The sequence below is a fragment of the Clytia hemisphaerica genome, unplaced genomic scaffold (assembly GCF_902728285.1).
Source record: "Clytia hemisphaerica strain Z4C2 unplaced genomic scaffold, Clytia hemisphaerica genome assembly, whole genome shotgun sequence".
Lineage (NCBI taxonomy): Eukaryota > Metazoa > Cnidaria > Hydrozoa > Leptothecata > Clytiidae > Clytia > Clytia hemisphaerica.
The window spans coordinates 134,868-154,219 of record NW_027103902.1 but is presented as its reverse complement, the minus strand read 5'-3'; the positions used below and the strand labels follow the sequence as shown (position 1 = coordinate 154,219).

The 19,352-nt window shown below is 35.4% G+C and overlaps 2 protein-coding genes across 2 annotated transcripts in view; both read left to right on the top strand.

Annotated features, from left to right (window-relative positions):
• The first annotated feature begins 14,158 nt into the window (after positions 1-14,158).
• On the top strand, positions 14,159-16,183 carry LOC136808920 (Golgi pH regulator-like). The gene is made up of 2 exons (XM_067065480.1): positions 14,159-14,899; positions 15,346-16,183. The coding sequence occupies exons 1-2, from the start codon at positions 14,224-14,226 to the stop codon at positions 16,050-16,052; spliced, it is 1,383 nt and encodes a 460-aa protein (XP_066921581.1). The 5' UTR covers positions 14,159-14,223; the 3' UTR covers positions 16,053-16,183.
• A 1,225-nt stretch (positions 16,184-17,408) lies between these two features.
• The window catches only part of LOC136808921 (putative uncharacterized protein DDB_G0279653), a 32,615-nt gene continuing 30,671 nt past the window's right edge, over positions 17,409-19,352 (top strand). The window contains exons 1-3 of the mRNA XM_067065481.1: positions 17,409-17,534; positions 17,893-17,955; positions 18,632-18,680. Coding sequence (XP_066921582.1) covers positions 17,476-17,534; positions 17,893-17,955; positions 18,632-18,680 — 171 coding nt within the window. The 5' untranslated portion in view covers positions 17,409-17,475. The remainder of the gene's footprint in view (positions 17,535-17,892; positions 17,956-18,631; positions 18,681-19,352) is intronic.

Sequence of the window (19,352 nt, the reverse complement as noted above, 5' to 3'; positions counted from 1 at the left end):
CAAGAGAATTTTCATTAATTTCTTCATCGCAGAACGTTCAACACATACACAAGAAGTGTAATGAAACAGTAGAGAATACCTGAAAACAACTTACATATTCAAACATCATAACCTAACAATGCCCTTTAAAATTCTAGCAAACTGATGATTTTATAATTATTCTTAACACTTGTCTAAGTACCATTCAGTGAAACCAACTTGAAAAAGAACCTTATAAGAACAAAGTGTAATAAGAACATCAGACTGTTTCAGCTCGCGAAAGTTTGCACGCCTAAAGTATTCTGTCCCACCATTATTTCTTTTTTATTTGAACTAGCCAATCAGAAAGAGAGAAGAAAAATATCTGATTATTGTGTTTCTTTTTCGTGTTTAAAATTCAATATTGTGTTGGGCATTGTACCTAAAGAACACAAGTCTCCTTATAAGAACAAAGTGTAATAAGAACAAAAGGCTTCGATAAAATACCGAACAGCAGAATGTCGTTAAACAATTTTAAATACTATTTAAATGAATGCCTACACTATTAAATTGATACCAAAGGTCATTTTATGAAGGCGCATAAATGCGTATAACTGATAGATCATCAAATTCAAACTAGCCGTATTGTATAAGGGTTGCGAAGCAATCCAGACTCCACCTCAATTCGCAAGTTGCTAACGAAATAAGAGACACTCTGATAAAACCCCAAAAGAGACAGGGTCGTAAGCCTTATAATACCCCAAAACAACCACACAAACTACAGCTGCACAACACTCGTTACTCGGTGGTACCATTTTAAAACGGCATTTTTTGCAGTCCTAGCTACCAAACTGAGAAAGTTTTCGTGGCTTCAAGCCAAACCATTCAAGGTCATTTTGACAAAATCATCGGTTTGAAGATGTGATTCATATAGCAAATTTTCGCTTGGGATAGAAGTTAAAGGTACGTGCACACAATGTAGCAAAACTGCTTTGCTCATAAATTCGCCTCGCAAAAAAAAAAAAAGCTAACAAATTATTATTATTACAAACACTGTAGTCATTACTGTTAAAAGAGAGAGAAAGCATGTCGTGTAATGTCCAAACTCATTTCATTCTAGATCTAATCATAGTGTATAATCTTACGGTAGCGATAAACTAGCATTGCATGCGAGAATATATAAAAGTTGATTACCAAAAGCCAATTAAAGTCTACCTTCAAAAAGAGGCTTAAAGGTTTATGCAATATAATATAAAAATGTAAAACGTGTCATTTTTAGAATCCCTTCAAATCAAAGTTGGTCAGTCAGGGGGGGTGGAGGTCGGTAGTAAAATCTCAGACGTTTACTACGGTGGTGGTGTGACGAAAAATTGAAAAAAAAATTTACTACCCAGGGTAGTTAAATACTAGTCCAAAAAGCAACCAAAAAATAGGTGGTCTCCATGACAAATTGTCCCAAAAACTTTTACTACCAGGGTAGTAAAATACCTCTGCGGGTAAAAATTAAAATAACTTTAATTTTCTTATAAAAGGAACAAACAGAAAAAATGGCTTTGATAAAACATGCTATATTAACTCATAAATTATATTCTACACATTTTTGAGGCAAATTAAGGCCAACGAGACTAAGAAACAAAATTTTAAAAGAGGATTATTTTTGAAGAATATTATCTACACTTGTAGATGACAATAAAAACAGTATACACCAAAAACAACTACTACCATCCCCAAAATCAACAGCTCCTCAGAACAAATCTTTTTCTGCCAGAAATGCCAAGAAATACCACTCATTGAAAATCAGGTTTTCGAATATTCATTTGCAGTCAATTTAGAGAATTCACGAACTAAAGAAATAACAAACTCAATTAATGTAGAGTATTTTAAAACACAGACACTCCCATTTCCACCACAGCACAGTATTTCAAAATATGCATGCAAAAACACGTCTGCCATAGGCAGCACGTTGTCATTTCTATAGGATTTAAAACACGCATGTTTTATTGACTTTGTGTCAAAACACATGAAGTGTTCGCTACTCAAATTTCCATGTGATTTTCTGTGTTTTTTATTTAGAGAACCTTTAAATAACACTGACACAAAGCTCTTTGAATATTTTGATTCTAATGTCCACGTGTTATGATAGGAAATACACCCTTTCAAAAGGTTAATATTGTGTCACGTAAACTAGTATGGAAAAAAAACTATTCATTTCAGTGAGCCTATTATTTAGAATTTCATTCTGATTTAACAGGACTCAAGTCTCAGTTTATCACGAGAATAACACTTTAAATATATTTGGTAAAAACACAACTGAAGTTATATTTGGCTAAACTCTTAAGCAGTACAAAAAGCTATTGCAAGAAATATTGCAGACTTTATTTTCTAAATATAAAGAAAAATAAAATTCCAAAAATTTATGTTGAAAGTTTTGGCTATATGTTAATTTTTTTTTTCTTAGAACATTTTTTACCTGCACTCGCCATCGTTCTCCAACAAGGCTCAAGACTTTCACAAATTGTCACAATATTTCAGTCGGTTTGCCCAAAACATCTAGAAAATCCATGTGAAACAGCAAATAGCGTACACTTCTTATAAAAAAAGCTCTACTCATATCATATTTCAGTTTGTGGAACTTGGCAAAGACATGCACAGTGATATTCTGAAAAAGAAAATAGACAAACCGAAACTCTGCTGACATCAGCACCTTTTAACTGATGTCATGAGAAATTTCAAAAAGTCTCCAAACCACCAAACATTCTTTATAAGGTTCCTCTTTTGATAGCTTCAATACCTGAAGGTAGGGAGGGTTTTTCACTCTTTCTCCATGGAATGTTCCACTTACCCTTCTCCAATGAGGACCTTTGATTGCTCCACTTATCTTTTATCCTTCTCATAATTGCTGAGCATCAACCAGTGAGGCATCAAGCACGATAATGGTACTAAGAATGAAGTCTTTGGCATGACCTGGGCAGTGATAAAACTCAAGCCATTGCTCTACAGTGTTTTACAAGAATTATCATCTGCAAAGACACAGAATATGAAGATCATCTTTAATTTGAATGATGCGAATGGACGAGTTGAATATTATAAGACCCTAAACGAAAGTCAAGGTAAGAATGGAACGCACAAATCAAAACAATAATAGTAATAACCGGGATAGTATTGTAATATCAAGGATCCAGCCCTAAAACCTGAAGCGATCTTCTTATAGTACATATCAGCGTAAGATTGTTCATATTTAGTCTTTTAAAGAGCTTTTTGTTTCACAGTATTGAGTTCCATTTGAATGAATCCTGTGAGCTGATAGAAACGATTCAGATTCTTGAAATCGATTTTTTTCTTCAGTTGGCATGGTATAATGACATATTTTCTCTTTTGAATTCTATGGCTACTTCACTCTCAAGGATGAAATAAATAGATATCAATATAACAAAGCTAACTACCACCTAATGCGAACCAATCTGAGCAAAATGAACTGGTCCATTAACTTCATCCAGCAGTCAGTAGAATTAAATGTAAATGAGAGCTGGGACCTGTTCCTAAAGCAAATGATTGAGCTGCCAACTTCCAACAATAACAACAAAGACTTGTCAAATAAGATCAAAAAAGGCAAATACCCATTAAATCCAAACACTTGTTACCTAATTAATGAGAAACGAAAAGCACATAGAAAATTTATCGACTCTCTACATGATGAAGACACTGAAAGATATGAAGAGAGTATGTAATAAGCCAAATAGCCAGTAATATCGCCAAAAGAGACCTGACTCGGTCCAAAAGAGAATTTGAGAAAAAGATCAGCGAACAGTCCAAAACGATCCCAAAAAGATTCTGGAAATACATACGTAGTAACCTTAAGGCAAGATCTGGAATCAACCCTCCGCTTGAGAATCCAAATGACGAAAACTCCATTAAGTATGACAATAAAAGACATCCTCCAGAACCAATTCTGCAGTGTTTTTACACGTGAGCCACTCGAGGACCTCCCTGAATTTAATTCTAGGACGGATAAAGAGGTTGGGATCAACCTTGAAACACTGAAACTATAAGGAAAGAACTGAAAAAGTTAAATCCCTTGGCCCAGATGAGCTTCACCCAAGGATGCTCAAGGAGCTTGAATATATCGCAGAACCGATTTTCCTGATAATGACAAAATAATTGAATGAAAGTTGTCTTCCGAAGGACTGGAAGCTTGCAAACGTACCACCTGTCTATAAAAAAAGGAAACAAAAACATAGCAGAAAATATCGTCCAATTAGTTTAACATCTATAGTTAGTTTGCCAAATAATGGAAAAAATTCTCAAAGCCCATATTATGACATATCTTGACCAAGAAAAATTAATATCTAGCAAACAACATGGCTTCATCAACCGCCGGTCAACTGTAACACAATTACTAAACTACCTAGATGCTTGTACCAAAGATATTGGAAACGGTAAAGCCGTAGACGCAATATATTTTGACTTTGCAAAAGCATTTGACTCAGTTCCTCATCAACGGCTCCTAATCAAACTAGAAGCATATGGGATAAAAAACAAGTTGCTTGAATGGATCAAAGACTTCCTGAAGGATCGATCCCAGATTGTCAAAGTAAACGGAGTTGAATCGGTGCAAAAAGCAGTTCTCAGTGGAGTACCTCAAGGTAGTGTCCTAGGGCCTACCCTTTTCGTTCTCTATATCAACAATCTACCAGATTCCGTTAAGTCTAAACTATTCCTTTTTGCTGACGACACCAAACTCATCAATAAAGTGGAATCAGTTGAGGATGCGCTAGTAATACAAAACGATATCAACCAACTACCAAAGTGGTCCAAAACATGGCTATTAACTTTTCATCCTAACAAATGTCATGTGCTAACCCTAGGAAAGCCAAATATTATCAAACATGTACATGAATACACACTAGGGGATAAAATCCTTGAACATGTATCATTCGAAAAAGATCTTGGTGTTATCATCGATAAGAATCTCTCCTTCGACCAACATATATGAAACCAGGTGAAAAAAGCTAATTCAATGGCTGGTCTTATCAGGCGGACCTTCACGTACCTCACTCCTGAATTGTTTCGAAAACTGTATGTAACATTTTGTCAGACCACACTTAGAATACGCCCAGGTTATCTGGTTACCAAAAGTGAAAAAACACTCGAGATTGATAGAAGGTGTTCAGCAACACGCATCTCAAACAGTTGAGACATGTGGACAGCTAAGCTATGAAAATTGAATGCAAAGAATCGGAATAACTAGTCTAAAATACAGACAAATCTTACGTCCCTAAGAAATGTAACCAGCGAGGAAGACCTATGAGAACGCACAACTCTGAATTAGTAGTAATCTTTGGAAACAACAGTGTTTGTGGTCCGCAGAGTAACTCCCTATACTATTGGGGCATTAAGCAGTGGAATAGTTTGCCTTCAAAAGAAGTCAACTCATCCTCAGTTGAAGAATTTAAAGAGACCCTTAGTGTGGCCTGGAAAGCTAAAAAGTTTGAATATGATTGCAAGTGTCACTATTGTTGCATACCTGTCTATATTATAACAATGTCAATGTAAATAATTAACCTGAATGTATGAGCGATTCATTGAGGCCCATGTGTCCGCACGGTGGCCTTCAAATTTGTAAAACTATATTATTATTATTATTATTATTATTATAGATTAAAATATATAAAACATGAAGTCCTGAAATTACACATAGGATCATAGAAACTTTCCAAAGAAGCTGATCCGAACATGTTCGGGTCAGCCCAGGCCATGTTTGGACTGCTCTTAAGAAAATAATAATCGCGTGCCGTGGGTCATGGTAAAATCCAGGGTTCGCTTCCTTAAAAAACATCTGTTCTTAAAATCCCAGGAGCACATTTTAAGGAAAAACATATACAATTTTCCAGCGGCCAATCTGCTCAAAATATCCAGGAGCTAAATTGTGAAAAACACAACCAGATGCCAGATTTTTTTTCCAGGGAGCTTCAAAATTTTCTTAAAAGATCTAATTTTTGGCATTTTCTAGCTAGGAGCATTTTGACTAAAGTAGAGAATAGCTTTTATATTTTTCCAGGAGCATAATATTTCTAGAGAATAGATATACATTTTCCAGGAGTCCCATTTTTTCCCAGAACAGATGATATAATCAAGGAGAGCCCAGGATATAGAGCAGATAGTTTTTTCCAGAAGAAAGGGACCTCTCAAAAACAGATATTTCTTGACTCAATACTTCCAGACGGTGTCAATCGAACAACTTCGAACAAAAATCGCAATCGAACCAGACATAGTGATCGATAACTAATCGATAAACAATCGATAGCCAATCGATACTAAGACTTTATGTTCTTATCGATTTGATTCGATTGTATCGCTTGTTATCGATTAATCGCTGATTGCTTTCGATTGTTATCGATTAATATCGATTTCTTTATATTCGCTAAAAACGCAACCCTACCGTGGTTTTTCTAATTTAATGCGTGGCAATAAATAATTATGAAAAACTAGAGAACAATTAATTACAATATTCAAGTGTTTTAAGTATGCGTTAAAGGCTTGTGTAATATATATTACATAGAGATCGTATAATGTATTAACAAGCATTAGCTGATTTGGAGGAGCCAGAGGAGGATGACGAAGATCCCTTTAATTTGTGTTTTTGAAAGAAAGAAGTTTATCAAAAATAAAACCTTCCTGTCTAATTTTTCTTGTCCAAGACTTGATCACGCGTAATAATTAGAGTGAAATTAATTATGCAGAATTTTGGCTACGCGTTAATAATTAGAGTAAGATTAATTACGAGTAATTACGAATTTTCGCCAAAAACAGGGTACGCGTTAAATTAGACTACGCCTACACGTTAAATTAGAAAAACCACGGTACATGGTATTTGGCCATCCCTATTCCCCTGTGCATTAATCCGATTAATACAGTGATTTGTTTGTGTGATTCTACCCAAGCCCTGGTCGCCAAGAGGGTTAGAATTGCGGGAAATTTGGCCATCGAGATAGTTATTCGGTCGGTGGATAGTCGTTCACTGACCAGTGGAAAATTGGTCGTCAGAATAGTCATCCGGCCGTCGAAATACTTTATTGCATGAAAATTTTGCGGTTTCGCGGTCGAGTTCAGAAAACCGCGAAATTAAATTCCTGCGAAACTTCAGAATTTTGAGCTGTGAACCGCGAAATTAAATTCCGCGAAAAAATTTCTTCCCTTAAAGTACGCTACGATATTATCGTGAGATACACTCTGGTACACAGAGTAGCGATCATACACACAGAAAATTAGCACAATCGATCGCAATCGATATTAATCGATAACAATCGAATTCAATCGATGACTAATCGATAATAATCGAATTTAATCGATGAAAATCGATAATAAAATTTTACGTTCCTATCAATTGGCCATCGATTAGTAATAGATCGATCATCGATTACGAACGACTTTTATCGATTGACATCGATTGAATCGACAATCGATGTTATCGATTGGGTACGCCTGGATCGAACCAATAGAACGCAATCGAACGCGATTGAATAATTGCAATTCGATTGTCGAACGTAATCGAATCTCAATCGAACGGTCGATTCCTGGGTAATATTCGATTGTGTTCGATTGCGTTTGAGTAATGTTGGATTGGTTCAATTAATAGTTGACTATATGTTCCATCAGTCTAAACTTAAACTCCTATTTCAGGATTAGAAACTAGGCTAGTCTTACCTCTTTTATCTTTTCTTTCACAACAATACAATGCTGACAAGTTGACACAACACATGTGTACATGTACATTGACAAGGAATCCCTGAGAGAAGTTTTAATAGAAATCTGCAACAAAAACGAAAGTGGTCTCTTCTACTGGTTGCTTCCCAGCGCTTCTTTGCAGCTGTTTATCAAATTTCCACCATGAGGTTGCCGCATTCAAACGGCCCTTCTTTTTTTTGGCACCCGTGGCCTTTCAGTGCCTTGCACGGCGGGCGGCTGTAAAATCCCACCCTTCATATATTTGTTTCAATCTGTGATCCGTGGCTTAGGTTTTTTCTCATCTTCAATTTGCTGAAGAAGGCGGGAATTTGATGCGAGAGTTAGATTGTCAACAAAGTGCCGTAAAGAATCTTTGAATAAAAGAAGAACTTAGAAACTTAAATATTTTCATTTTGAAGAATAGGTGCACAAAAGTGAAACATAGAAAAGTTCCATTTTTCATTGCATTAATAGCATACCGCAGTGAATCTAAAAATAGACATTGATTTTTCTGTTTGACCGAAATTCAATCCCATCACCCTTCGCGTTAACTACGCTTGCATGCAAATTACACTCAACTACAAAGAAAAAGTAATGACTTTCACGACTTTTTAATTAAGACGAAAAGGATTGTGGGATTGATTTTCGGTCAAGTGTTAAAAGTAATAATTATGACGTTTGCATAACGGTGTGCTATTGAAATGGGGGATTCGGAAAATTTTCTATGTTAAGTTTTTTGCACAAACCCCTGTAACTATGGGGGAGCACCTCGTTGCTAAGATGTTGGCTTGAAATCGAAAATGAAACCATTCAAAACGAAAATAAAATCGGCCCATACTCAAAATCCTGTAATCTTGATATACAAGTTTAAGTCTATACTGTCCATCGATTACGATTATGTTCGATGAGTTTGATTGTGATTAAATTAAATTGGATCACTCTGTTAGAGTTTTTAGCGCAGGCGGCCGAGCGCTTATTAAGTATTGTACAAAAGTGAATAACAGCTAAATCGATCGAAGGTACTCGAACATAAATCGAATACAAACGAACATAATCGAATACAATCGAACGTAATCCAAGCAATAGACCTTTTTTCAAAGAGGACGTCCTGTTGAATAATTATGTAGTCCAGCCATAAAAACAATGATAGAGCATTTAATTACTATGCATAATTACTGTATCATGCATATTGTAATAATTATGCATGGTTTTATCATCGTTTTTCTGCTGGACTACATAATACACCGTTTAGTAGTGTCGACTGCGCACGCGCCCAACCAATTTTCCATTGTTTTGATTTTAGTGATTGCGGGAAACTACAGGGGAGAGCATAAAAAAACGGTAGGTAAAAATTGGGTTTTCATAAGGAAACTCAGCAGAGAAATGGTAGGTAAAGAACTCCTTTTTATCATAACTTCTTTTCCTCTTGATGAATTTTTGTGAAATTTTCAGGAGAGATCCATAAAATTATCATTGATATCATGTTCAAATATATACTGTGAGATTGGGTAACTTGCATCAGTGGAGGTAGCCTGGATATCCAAGCTCAAAATTTAAGAAAAAACAAAATTTACCTCAACATACAAAGTTCTTAAATTATAGAGCTTGGTCTCCCTAGAGAATGAAAGTGAAAACCCATGTTTCCTAGCCAACCCAGGGCAGCAAAACAGAAATTAATAAAAAGCAGTCTTACAAGATCTAAAACTATTTAAAACATCCAAAGATTACACCAGAGTCCATGAACAAGTTTACATGCATTATCATGACCAACCATGTTTTCTTGGAAAATGAACATGCCTCTGTTTTCTTCTTTTTCATGTTTTCATGTAACAGAAAGCCCTATCTTCACTAGCAAGTGGAGGACTATCCTATTTTTGCTTTAGAATTGCTCCGCGCTGTGTAGATTGGCCCTTACGGCTTTAGCGAAGTGAGCGCAAGCAAGCGGACTGCATTCTCATATGAGAATGCAAATCGCTCTAGGGAGACCAGGCTGTAAACCAGAACATAAAAATATCAAAAACTAGACTGTGAAATAGTTTACAGCCTGGATATCCAGGCTACAGTGGAGGCTAACATGCATAGCCCTCAAATGAATGACCTGGCTGGTCATTAAAATACAAAGTTAAATCAAAACAAAAATGGCAGAGTAGAGCTGCGAACGGAGCTGGATATAGTTTATTTTAATGACCAGCCAGGTCATTCATTCTAGGGCTTTGCATGTTAGCCTCCACTGTGCACTGATGCAAGTTACCCACTCGCACGGTAAATCATTCTTTTATTTTAAAGGAAAGAAAAAAATTGACAATGTTTACATTCCTCTAACCTTCCACAGTACTGAAGTGCGCATTTTTACCTACCGTTTTCACGGTGGAACACGGTGGAGGAGGCGAGACTACTAAAAACGGTGTGTAATAGTATTATTCAACAGGGTCACTCTTTGAAAAAAGGTCTATTGAACGGCAAATCCTGGGTAATATTCGATTGCGATTTGATTGCGTTTGACAATCGAATTGTAATTATTTGATTGTTTTCAATTGCGTTCAATTGATTCGTTCGATTGACACACCGTCTGGATACTTCCTTCCTTAGGCAGGACCCTGGCAGACGCACCGGACTGTCCGGTGTATTTGTCCGGTGACAAAAAGTATCCTTTCGCTACACCGGACACAATAAGTCCGGTGTCAGTCCGGTGTTGCATACAGGGAATTTTGGACGCCGGACATTTATGAAACAAACAATTAAGAAACACCGGACGCACCGGACTGGTCATGTCCGGTGGAAAAAAATATCCTTCTCCGACACCGGACATCCGACTTACTTACAGTAAGTCCGGTGTAGAGATTGTCCGGTGGTAAAAAAAATTCTCATTTTACACCGGACTTTTGCGTGTGTCCGGTGTTTGTTAAGTCCGGTGCGTCGGCAGGGTCCTCCTTAGTAGGCTAGCCGGTGGCCTGCTCTTGCCGGTGGCCACCCTGGTACATCAGGTTGGATGATAATGCATGCATCAACAATAAGTCAATCACCAACAAGTGCTAAAGTGAACACAAAAAGTTTCCCAACCTTCTTACTGCCTGGTCTCTGATCTGATGTGATGGTGATGCACCTGCCATGCAGCTTGGGAGCTCTGTTGGTTAGTAAATTTTTGTTTATGTTTGTATTACCTGAAGTTGTATCCTATTACTCACAAATAGCGCGTGCAAATATTTCAAGCGGTCTTGACATTTTTGATCGCTTAATGGTCTAGCTGAGGAAAATAATATATACTGCTAGACTAGAAGGAAAGCCAAAATGGTAGCCCAGCTACGTGTAAAGTTTTTAGTCTTATTTTGAGGTCATGGCTTGAATTCTGGGATGAATTCTGCATCACAAAGTAAATTGTTAGATCGTTCATCTTACACCAACGCAAGAACTAAGCAGGTGATGTTAGTATGAAATTTTGTTTCCTTTCATTGACTTAGGGTTCAAGTTTCAACAGGTTTCTTTTGATTTTCTGAAAGTGTACGACACAGATAGCCATTCCGGTAGCCATCCCAGGCTCAAATTGAAACTATTCTGGTGGCAATCAAACCTAGTTCATCTTGTAGAGCTTCAAAAAAGAAAAAAAATGAGGGGTCATACACCTCCTAATGATAAGCGGTTCCGGAGATATTGAGATTTTGGTTCCGCTAAAATAGCACCTTTTTAGACATTTGAGGTTGACAATTTAGCCCAGAAATGGCATATAAAATGGCACCGAAATATGCTGCGAAAATTGAAAATTCAAGCTTTTGTATTGAGTCAAGATATTCCAGATATCTTCATTTTGACTGCAGACTTTTATCAAATTCTTTTTGTAATGGCTTGGCTTACTTGCATTGCAAAAAATAATAAAAACGTTATATAAAAGCGGAAGTTAAAATTGCTGAACCTACCTATCTTTGTAATCAAAGCGCTGCGGAGGAAAAATTCCCCATGGCATATATATAAATAACTGTTTTAGGCTAAAAAAGGGTCAAATTTTTCAGTGGTATCACTCTCTATAATTCTAGTCCTCATTTGGCCAGGCCCAATTGATAGCTTGGTTCGTGTCCTCCGACCGACTCTAAATTTTTTAGAAAAAGTGTTTCACTTTGAGTCGGAAAAATCAAAAAAAATTACCTCCTATCCTTTTCACATGATAACTACTATCTCTGCGGTTCTTTTTTAACTGACTGTTTGAACAACATCTTTGCGCACAGAAAATGTCCCGGTGTAACCTGTACTTAAAAACAAATATTAACCACCTAAAAGCAGAGACTCGCAGCTGTATTCCTTTAAGCAAACGCCGCGAACGCCTTAATCTCCAACTAGAATTTATCTTGCTATCGCGGCGCGTGCCTCTGTGGATCCAGGCTTTAGGCTATTTCTTTACATTCGCGTATGGATTCCAGCCAGGATTGCACGATTGCTAGAAGAATTTCAAAAATTGAGGTTAGCTACCGACCGACCGACCGACCGACCCATTTTTCAAAGTTTCTAGGACACGAACCAAACAATCAATTGGGCCTGGCCTTTTCAGGCTGAAAATGCTTGCCAAAGTATGAAAAGTAAAAAATAGTAACTTTAATGAAAGAATTAATTTCAGAGAATAGCACAATTGGATTTTTCAGGTATTTTCTGATAAATATGGAAAGTTTCACTGTCTGAACATTTTTTCCTCCGCAGCGCTTTGAAATCAAATATGAGTTGTGAAATTTTTTGTGTCCCGCCGCAGATCTAATTTTTCTAAAAATGGCCTTAGTTGAAACGAATTTTTAGACAAAAGTGTTGAATATTACACCTGCATATTATATATGGTTGGAAAGCTAAAAGAAAGCTCTAAATTACTCAAAAATAATTAATTTTATAGCTCAACTACACAAAGAACAATTGCTTGTCAAAGTTTGACCTAAAATTGAAGATTTTGATAAGCGTCAAATAAAAAACAAGCAAACCCGGAATGGCTAACCGGGTTTGCTCGTTTAACGACCCTGCCGATTCCCCGGACTCCGGGGATTTTCTTGTTGTATGGCCAGGGATTTTAACATTACTTTTTAAGACTTACCTCGGACGCCCTGGACTGAACGCGCGGTCCGTGCGATGTACTTTAACAATCTCGCGGGCTCTTCTCAGGTTTTAAAAAGGGGTGGTCGTCAGTAGTCCGACACTTTAGTCCGACAGTAAAAATGTATATCGTGCATATTTTAAAAATTATGCATGGGCTGTATCATTGTTTTTATGCTGGAGTACATAATTATAATTCAACATGGCTACCTCTTTAAGAAAAGGTCTATTTTATAACTTTCTGTTTTTCAAAGTCTTTTCAAAATATGAATAAAGATCACAATATTTTAGGTTTAATTTTTAGAAAATGTTTTCTTCTCAAAACCAAACTCACAAATGAATTCAATGTTTTGACTGCAACATTTCCGAATCTTTCGAATGCGTGACGCAATTTGATTGGCAGAAAATAGAACTCGCGCGAAAAACAATGCAATGACTTCATTTTTGAGATGACAAAAAGTGCAACATCAATTCTGCGCAATGTTAGAGATGTACTAACGGTGAGTAATGAACTGATTGATTTTCTTCTCTGACAAGCAGTATAGCCCTTAATAACCCTTCATATATATGAAATTTAAGGTAAAAGCATATTTTTGGACTTTGTATCCAATGGAATGCTGCACGCAAGCACTATAAAGGTAAAGTCCCAAAAAAGTAGGACAAGTTTTTGAAGTTTGCAAAATAATGCCACATTTAAGATCTTTAATCAAGATATTAAGATCAAATAGACCTTTTTTCAAAGAGGCCACCCTGTTGAATAATTATGTAGTCCAGCAGAAAAACAATGTTAAAACCATGCATATATTACAATATGCATGATACAGTAATTATGCATGGCTCTATCATTGTTTTTATGGCTGGACTACATAATTATTCAACAGGACATCCTCTTTGAAAAAAGGTCTATTCAGCATGTGAATATAGCAGTAAAAAATCCAACTTTTGTATTTTTCCTTTTTTGCAAAAGCTCCAGAAATTAAAATAACGGGATAATGATAATTAAGTACTTATCTAGAATTGCTAGAATTGCTTCGAGTACTCTTTGCTTTAGAAAATAATTGACAGGTTAAAGTTTTTCACCCGTGCGGTAGATGAACAGTAAAATAAATAAAATAAACTTAGCTAAGGCAGATCATTTTGATGGAAGTTGTTGTTGGAATGTTTGTTTATAACAAAAATGGTTTTTGTCACAGATGACACGTTTTGATGATATTCCCATTGAAAAATCATATTCTAGCTTTATGTTATTAGATGCTGTTTTAGAGCTTTGTAAATAGAGCCAGCCTGCTAAAAAGTTTGGCTGAAACCAATATTAAGTATTGAAATAAAGGATATTGACACAAGAAACTTAGGAGTTAATAATAACTACAGTTTGATGCACTGATGAACAAATTTTCAATCTCACTATAAAGCTTTATCAACTTTATTTCTATTTTAGATATACGGTGGCTAGATAATTAAAAAGAAAAACCAAAAAATATGAGTTTCATATTTGATAGCTTTGTTGTTTTTGGATCAGAGCTTTTATATTTCGCTTTTGGATGGATATTTTTTATGCGTAAGCTATTCAAGAATTATGAAGTACGTCATGTAGTAGTGCAGCTAATTTTTGCTGTTACATTCTCCTTTTCCTGTATGATGTTCGAATTGGTCATTTTTGAAATCCTGGGCTATTTGGATCCAAGCTCAAGGCTTTTCCACTGGAAGTTGTTAATCTACTCAATGTTATTAGTACTTATATTTTTGATCCCACTTTACATTGGTTATTTCCTGGTCTTGAATTTACAATGGGTACCGAGAGGATTAAAGAAAATTGTTGCATTAATTTACTGGTTTGCTTTTTTGTATGTGTTTTGGAAATTACGTAATCCTTTTCCAATATTGAGTGCCAAACATGGTATTTTCTCTATTGAGCAAGGTATTAGCCGTGTTGGTGTTATTGGAGTTACACTAATGGCGATTCTCTCAGGTTTTGGTGCCGTGAATTGCCCATACACCTATATGTCTTATTTCATGAGGCATGTCACTGATGCAGATATTGCCACCGTTGAAAGGAGATTGATGCAAACAATGGAATTGATTATCGCTAAAAAGAAGAGAATCGCATTAGCTAAACGCAAGAGGTTCGATAACCAAAAGAAGAACAATTCAAAAAGTGAGGATCTTTTTATTGAATAAGAATGACCAATTGGTGCCTTGGTTCTCCTTTAAATCTATCCATTTGGTTGAAATAATTCATTACATCGTGATAATTGTGTACTTTTTTTATGCACAAAAATTTTCAAACTGAACTAATACCTTTTAAATTTGAGTGTATTTCATGTCAAATAATAATGTGCTCAACTCTAAAGTTGATACATTTACTTTATGCTTGTATACCAAGTTTATCGTTCTACATCTGCAATAGCATACTGCAGTAATTCTGAGAATAGACATCAAAATTACAGTTTGTCTGAGTTTTAATCACATCGTCCTTGGCATTAATTGTTTTTGTAAGTCAATTACAAAGTAATAACTATGACGTTTGCATAGCCGTGTGCTATTGACCTTTTAGTTACTACTTGCTTGTTACAAATAATTGCCACTCTGCTTTCTTTCAAGGTCTTTGGAGTGTATTCAGTGGCATGGCATCAAGCAGTAACGAAGAAAACACCACCTTACTTGAAACTGAAGTCCAATCAATGGAAGAATTAAGTCGCCAATTATATGTTGAAGTTATCGATCTACACAATACCAAGCAACGAATGATCCTCTCCAAGACTCTTCAAGGACGTTATTTTGATTTCATGGGTCATATTTTCTCTTTATACTGCATGTGGAAGATCTTTATCTCATCTGTCAATATTATATTTGATCGTGTTGGTAAGAAAGACCCTATCACCAAAGGATTTGAGATTCTATTCATGTTTTTGACCATTGATGTTGATGTTCAGTTCTGGTCACAGCAGCTGTCCTTCTTCCTGGTTGGTATCTTGATAGTAACATCAATACGTGGCTTACTGATAACATTGACCAAGTTTTTTTACGCTTTATCCAGCCATAAATCATCTAATATCATAGTGTTGGTGCTAGCTGAAATCATGGGAATGTATTTCATATCGTCAGTATTACTCATGAGAATGAACATGCCACCAAAGTATCGTGAAATAGTGACAGTTGTACTGGGAGATCTACAATTTCATTTCTACCATCGTTGGTTTGATGTGATTTTCCTGGTCAGTGCTTTAGCGAGTATGGGGTTCTTATATGTGGCACACAAACAGGCACCAGAAAAACAGATTCATGGTTATTCTGCCAATGCTTCTTGATCGAGCATGGTTGTATTGTATGAATTGGAGGAGATTGATTACAATTGATGAATTCTCTTTTAAACAATCTGGTCATTATACAGTTTAGTGGGATGGTAAATTTGAAACAGAGAGTTACGTTTTCTTTTAAATACCGTAAGTTGGTCTAATATCGATATCTCTCGTCTAATTCCGACACCCTTCTTTAGAGACAGAAGTAATATGGAGAGTTTGAATCATTCATTGAAAAAGGATTATTCCTCCCTGACCACTAAGCAAAGAAAAATAGCCTTTACCTTTCTATCAATTTCAGCTGATAAAAAGGGTGTCGAAATGGTCGGAGTGGTATTGTTTTATAAATGCAGTAGACAAATTCAATAAGCATTAGTCCTTTATAGTAACCAGGTCTTTAAAACTCAATAGACTTATGAAGATGATGGCATGCTGAGGCAACGATAACCAATAACTTCAACAATCAATTTAAAACTTTTTCTTTGACTTAGGAATACTAAAAATGTATATCGTTGCCTCAGCATATCATCTTCATAAAAGTCTATTGAGTGTAAAGACCTGGTTACTATAAAGGACTAATGCTTATTGAATTTGAATGGAATGCTCTTACAATGTAACTTGGTTTGGAACTAAAGGTGTGTAGTTAAATTATGATTATCAAAGAAACCCTTGTACAAATACAGTCTGAACACACAGAAGTGAACCACCTTTCCTGTACACGATATTTTATGATTATATTTACAATTATTCTGTTTGTAATAGTCTAAATTACTATACCTTTTCCTTGTTTGTTCTTTCAAAAAAAAAAATCTTTTAGGTATTTTATTTTCATTTTGTACTCTGTTGTTGTAGTAGTAGTTTTCTAATTTATTATTTGCTAAAATTTGTAGATTTGGTAACTTAAATATAGAATTTTCTTTGAATAAGTTTGATCCATGTCTCCTGGGTAAGTTAATGCTGTTTTTGACACCACCCTTTCTAAAGCCATTAATTTGATATTCTCTTAATAAAATAATGAGTTTATTTGTGTCATAAACGAATTTTTGATGACTTTTTTCTGTTTTAATTTTGATTCGAGTGTTTGGGTGCCAGGAGCTCCCCCTTGTTCAGGCCAGAAGACAGCAAACTACTTTATGAGTCACAAGAAAAGACACCCAGTAAGGAAAATAAGTTGTTAATAAACCAGAGACTTCCAGTAACGCATCCATATCCTCTGCTATTGATTAAATTCAGTCCATAATAATAAAAAAGAAAAACTTTATTCAACTTCTGGTAAACCAAGCATGAAGCAAAATTTCCAGTTTTTCTATTATCACTTTCCATACTTATTCTATATAACTTTGCATAATTTTTTTTTTCAGGGAAAAAAATTATGATGAAATGAAAATCATAAAGATAAAAATTTCATACCTGTTAGAAGTTGTTTCAAGCTATGGCTAAAAGATGTTTGCCATCACCAGCTAGTTATTTTCACAAGAAGAGACCTCATATGTAAGAATGCAACAGTAACTTTCTAGTTTTGATTATCATAGAGTATTTGTTACTTTTTAAGAAGTACAAAAGTTAGTTTTCCCTAGCCTTTGTTTTGGTTTTTATCCTAAACTAAAGTCTATCTAACTTAACGTTACTTTAGTGGCCTCTAGCTTTTATCCTACTTGATCTTTTTGTGGTCAAATTTATTGTAGAGTCAAGTTTACCTATTTTTAGGAATGCGTTTTTTATTCATTTGTTGTCTGAAAAGACCTTAAAAATCTGAGGCTCTAATAACTTTTAACATTCATTTTTGCCAGAAAATTTGATAACAAATAAAACAAAACGTAAAATTTAACCAGATTTGATTTCTTTTCAGTTCATCAGATGTAGTCAGTCAAGAAAAAGGATCAAGGTTGTCAGACACAGAAGATATTCAAAAGTATAAATTTATCTTTGTAAATTGTAGAAGTTTTATTAGGAACTAAGATGATAGACCTTTAAGTTATTGGATTATAGTTTATAACATTTAAAGTTTGGCCTAACTTCTTCTAAAGCCAGGTAACTTAAAATCTTTAAAATTTCTTTTACACGGTTCTCGTTAATGTTGTATCGGGCTCTTCCAGAAAAAAATTGAATATGGGGGTTGCAGGATATACATTTTTTGGAAATTTACCCCCCAGACATTGTGACTTTTGACCCCCCCCCCCCGGACAAACAGTTCTAAACCCCCCGCACAGCATCAGTTGACCCCCCCCCCCGGACATTCATAATTACCCCTAAACAGAGCAGTTTTGCCCTCCAAACAAGGCAAATTTTGTAGATTTTTCACTACCCTCTGGACAAAATATCCAATATATATCCTCCACACCCCCTCCCCCATGTAAGAACATTTTCAGGAAGAGCCCATGGTTTATTTTTGTAACTTGAATATCTTAACTTCGGAAAATACTTAAACAAATCCTAATCGTCTCGTACAACGTTAAAGCCACTAACTTAAATTTATTCCGATAATTACAAGGGGGAGAGAGCCAAATAATCACTTTTCAGGTGATATTTTTTTATTGAAAAACTGTAAAGAAAAACTCTTAATCAAGGCTTGCTTTTTTTCTTTTTAGAAGTCAAACACCAAAGTGTTTTGATGAGATTATCAATCGAAAGTATGAGGTATAAAATGAAGCTAGTTGTTCAGACTTAACTTCAGCCATCTAGAAGAAGGGGAAACTAGAGTTTAAAAGTTCATTGCCATTTTCACAGACACTTTCAGATAATATCTTATTTTCACGAAACACTTTAAGGGGAAGATTTTTTTTCGCGAAAGTTCTTATATCCAGCCAGTCATCGAGTTTATTGTCAAATTTTCAGAAAGCTTCAGCTGTCCATAGTTAATTCGATTTTGGTAAAATGACCCCTTAAATCACCAAATTTAAAATCCACAAACAGTATTCTAATGCAGGCAGCTATTCAGTCAATACTAATTATAAAAAAGTTTCGCGTCCAGAATTTTCTAATTCTTTTTCTAATTGTTTAACCCCTAATAAATTCGTCAAATTTGAAAATGAATGTTCCCTCATCAGACTTTGATTTTAAACTTATTTTGATAGTATTTTTGTCGATAAAAATAGATTTTATTAACAAAAAGTTTTAAGTAATAGTACTGACTGATCCAACTCGTTCTCTGGACGCGAGGGTTCTGACATTAAATTAAAATAATTTTTCTACAGAGAAATCATTATAATAAAGAGTTGACACAATATTTGTTTCAAACTCAGAGTTTCATGGTGCTCAGATACCAATCATCAGTGAAATGAGATACGTTAGAAAATAAAATACAATATT

Coding starts and splice junctions, on each gene's coding strand:
- LOC136808920 (XM_067065480.1), top strand. CDS start 14,224: ATGAGTTTCATATTTGATAGCTTTGTTGTTTTTGGATCAGAGCTTTTA. Junction 14,900..15,345: donor AAAGAAGAACAATTCAAAAA/GTGAGGATCTTT, acceptor CTTTCTTTCAAG/GTCTTTGGAGTGTATTCAGT.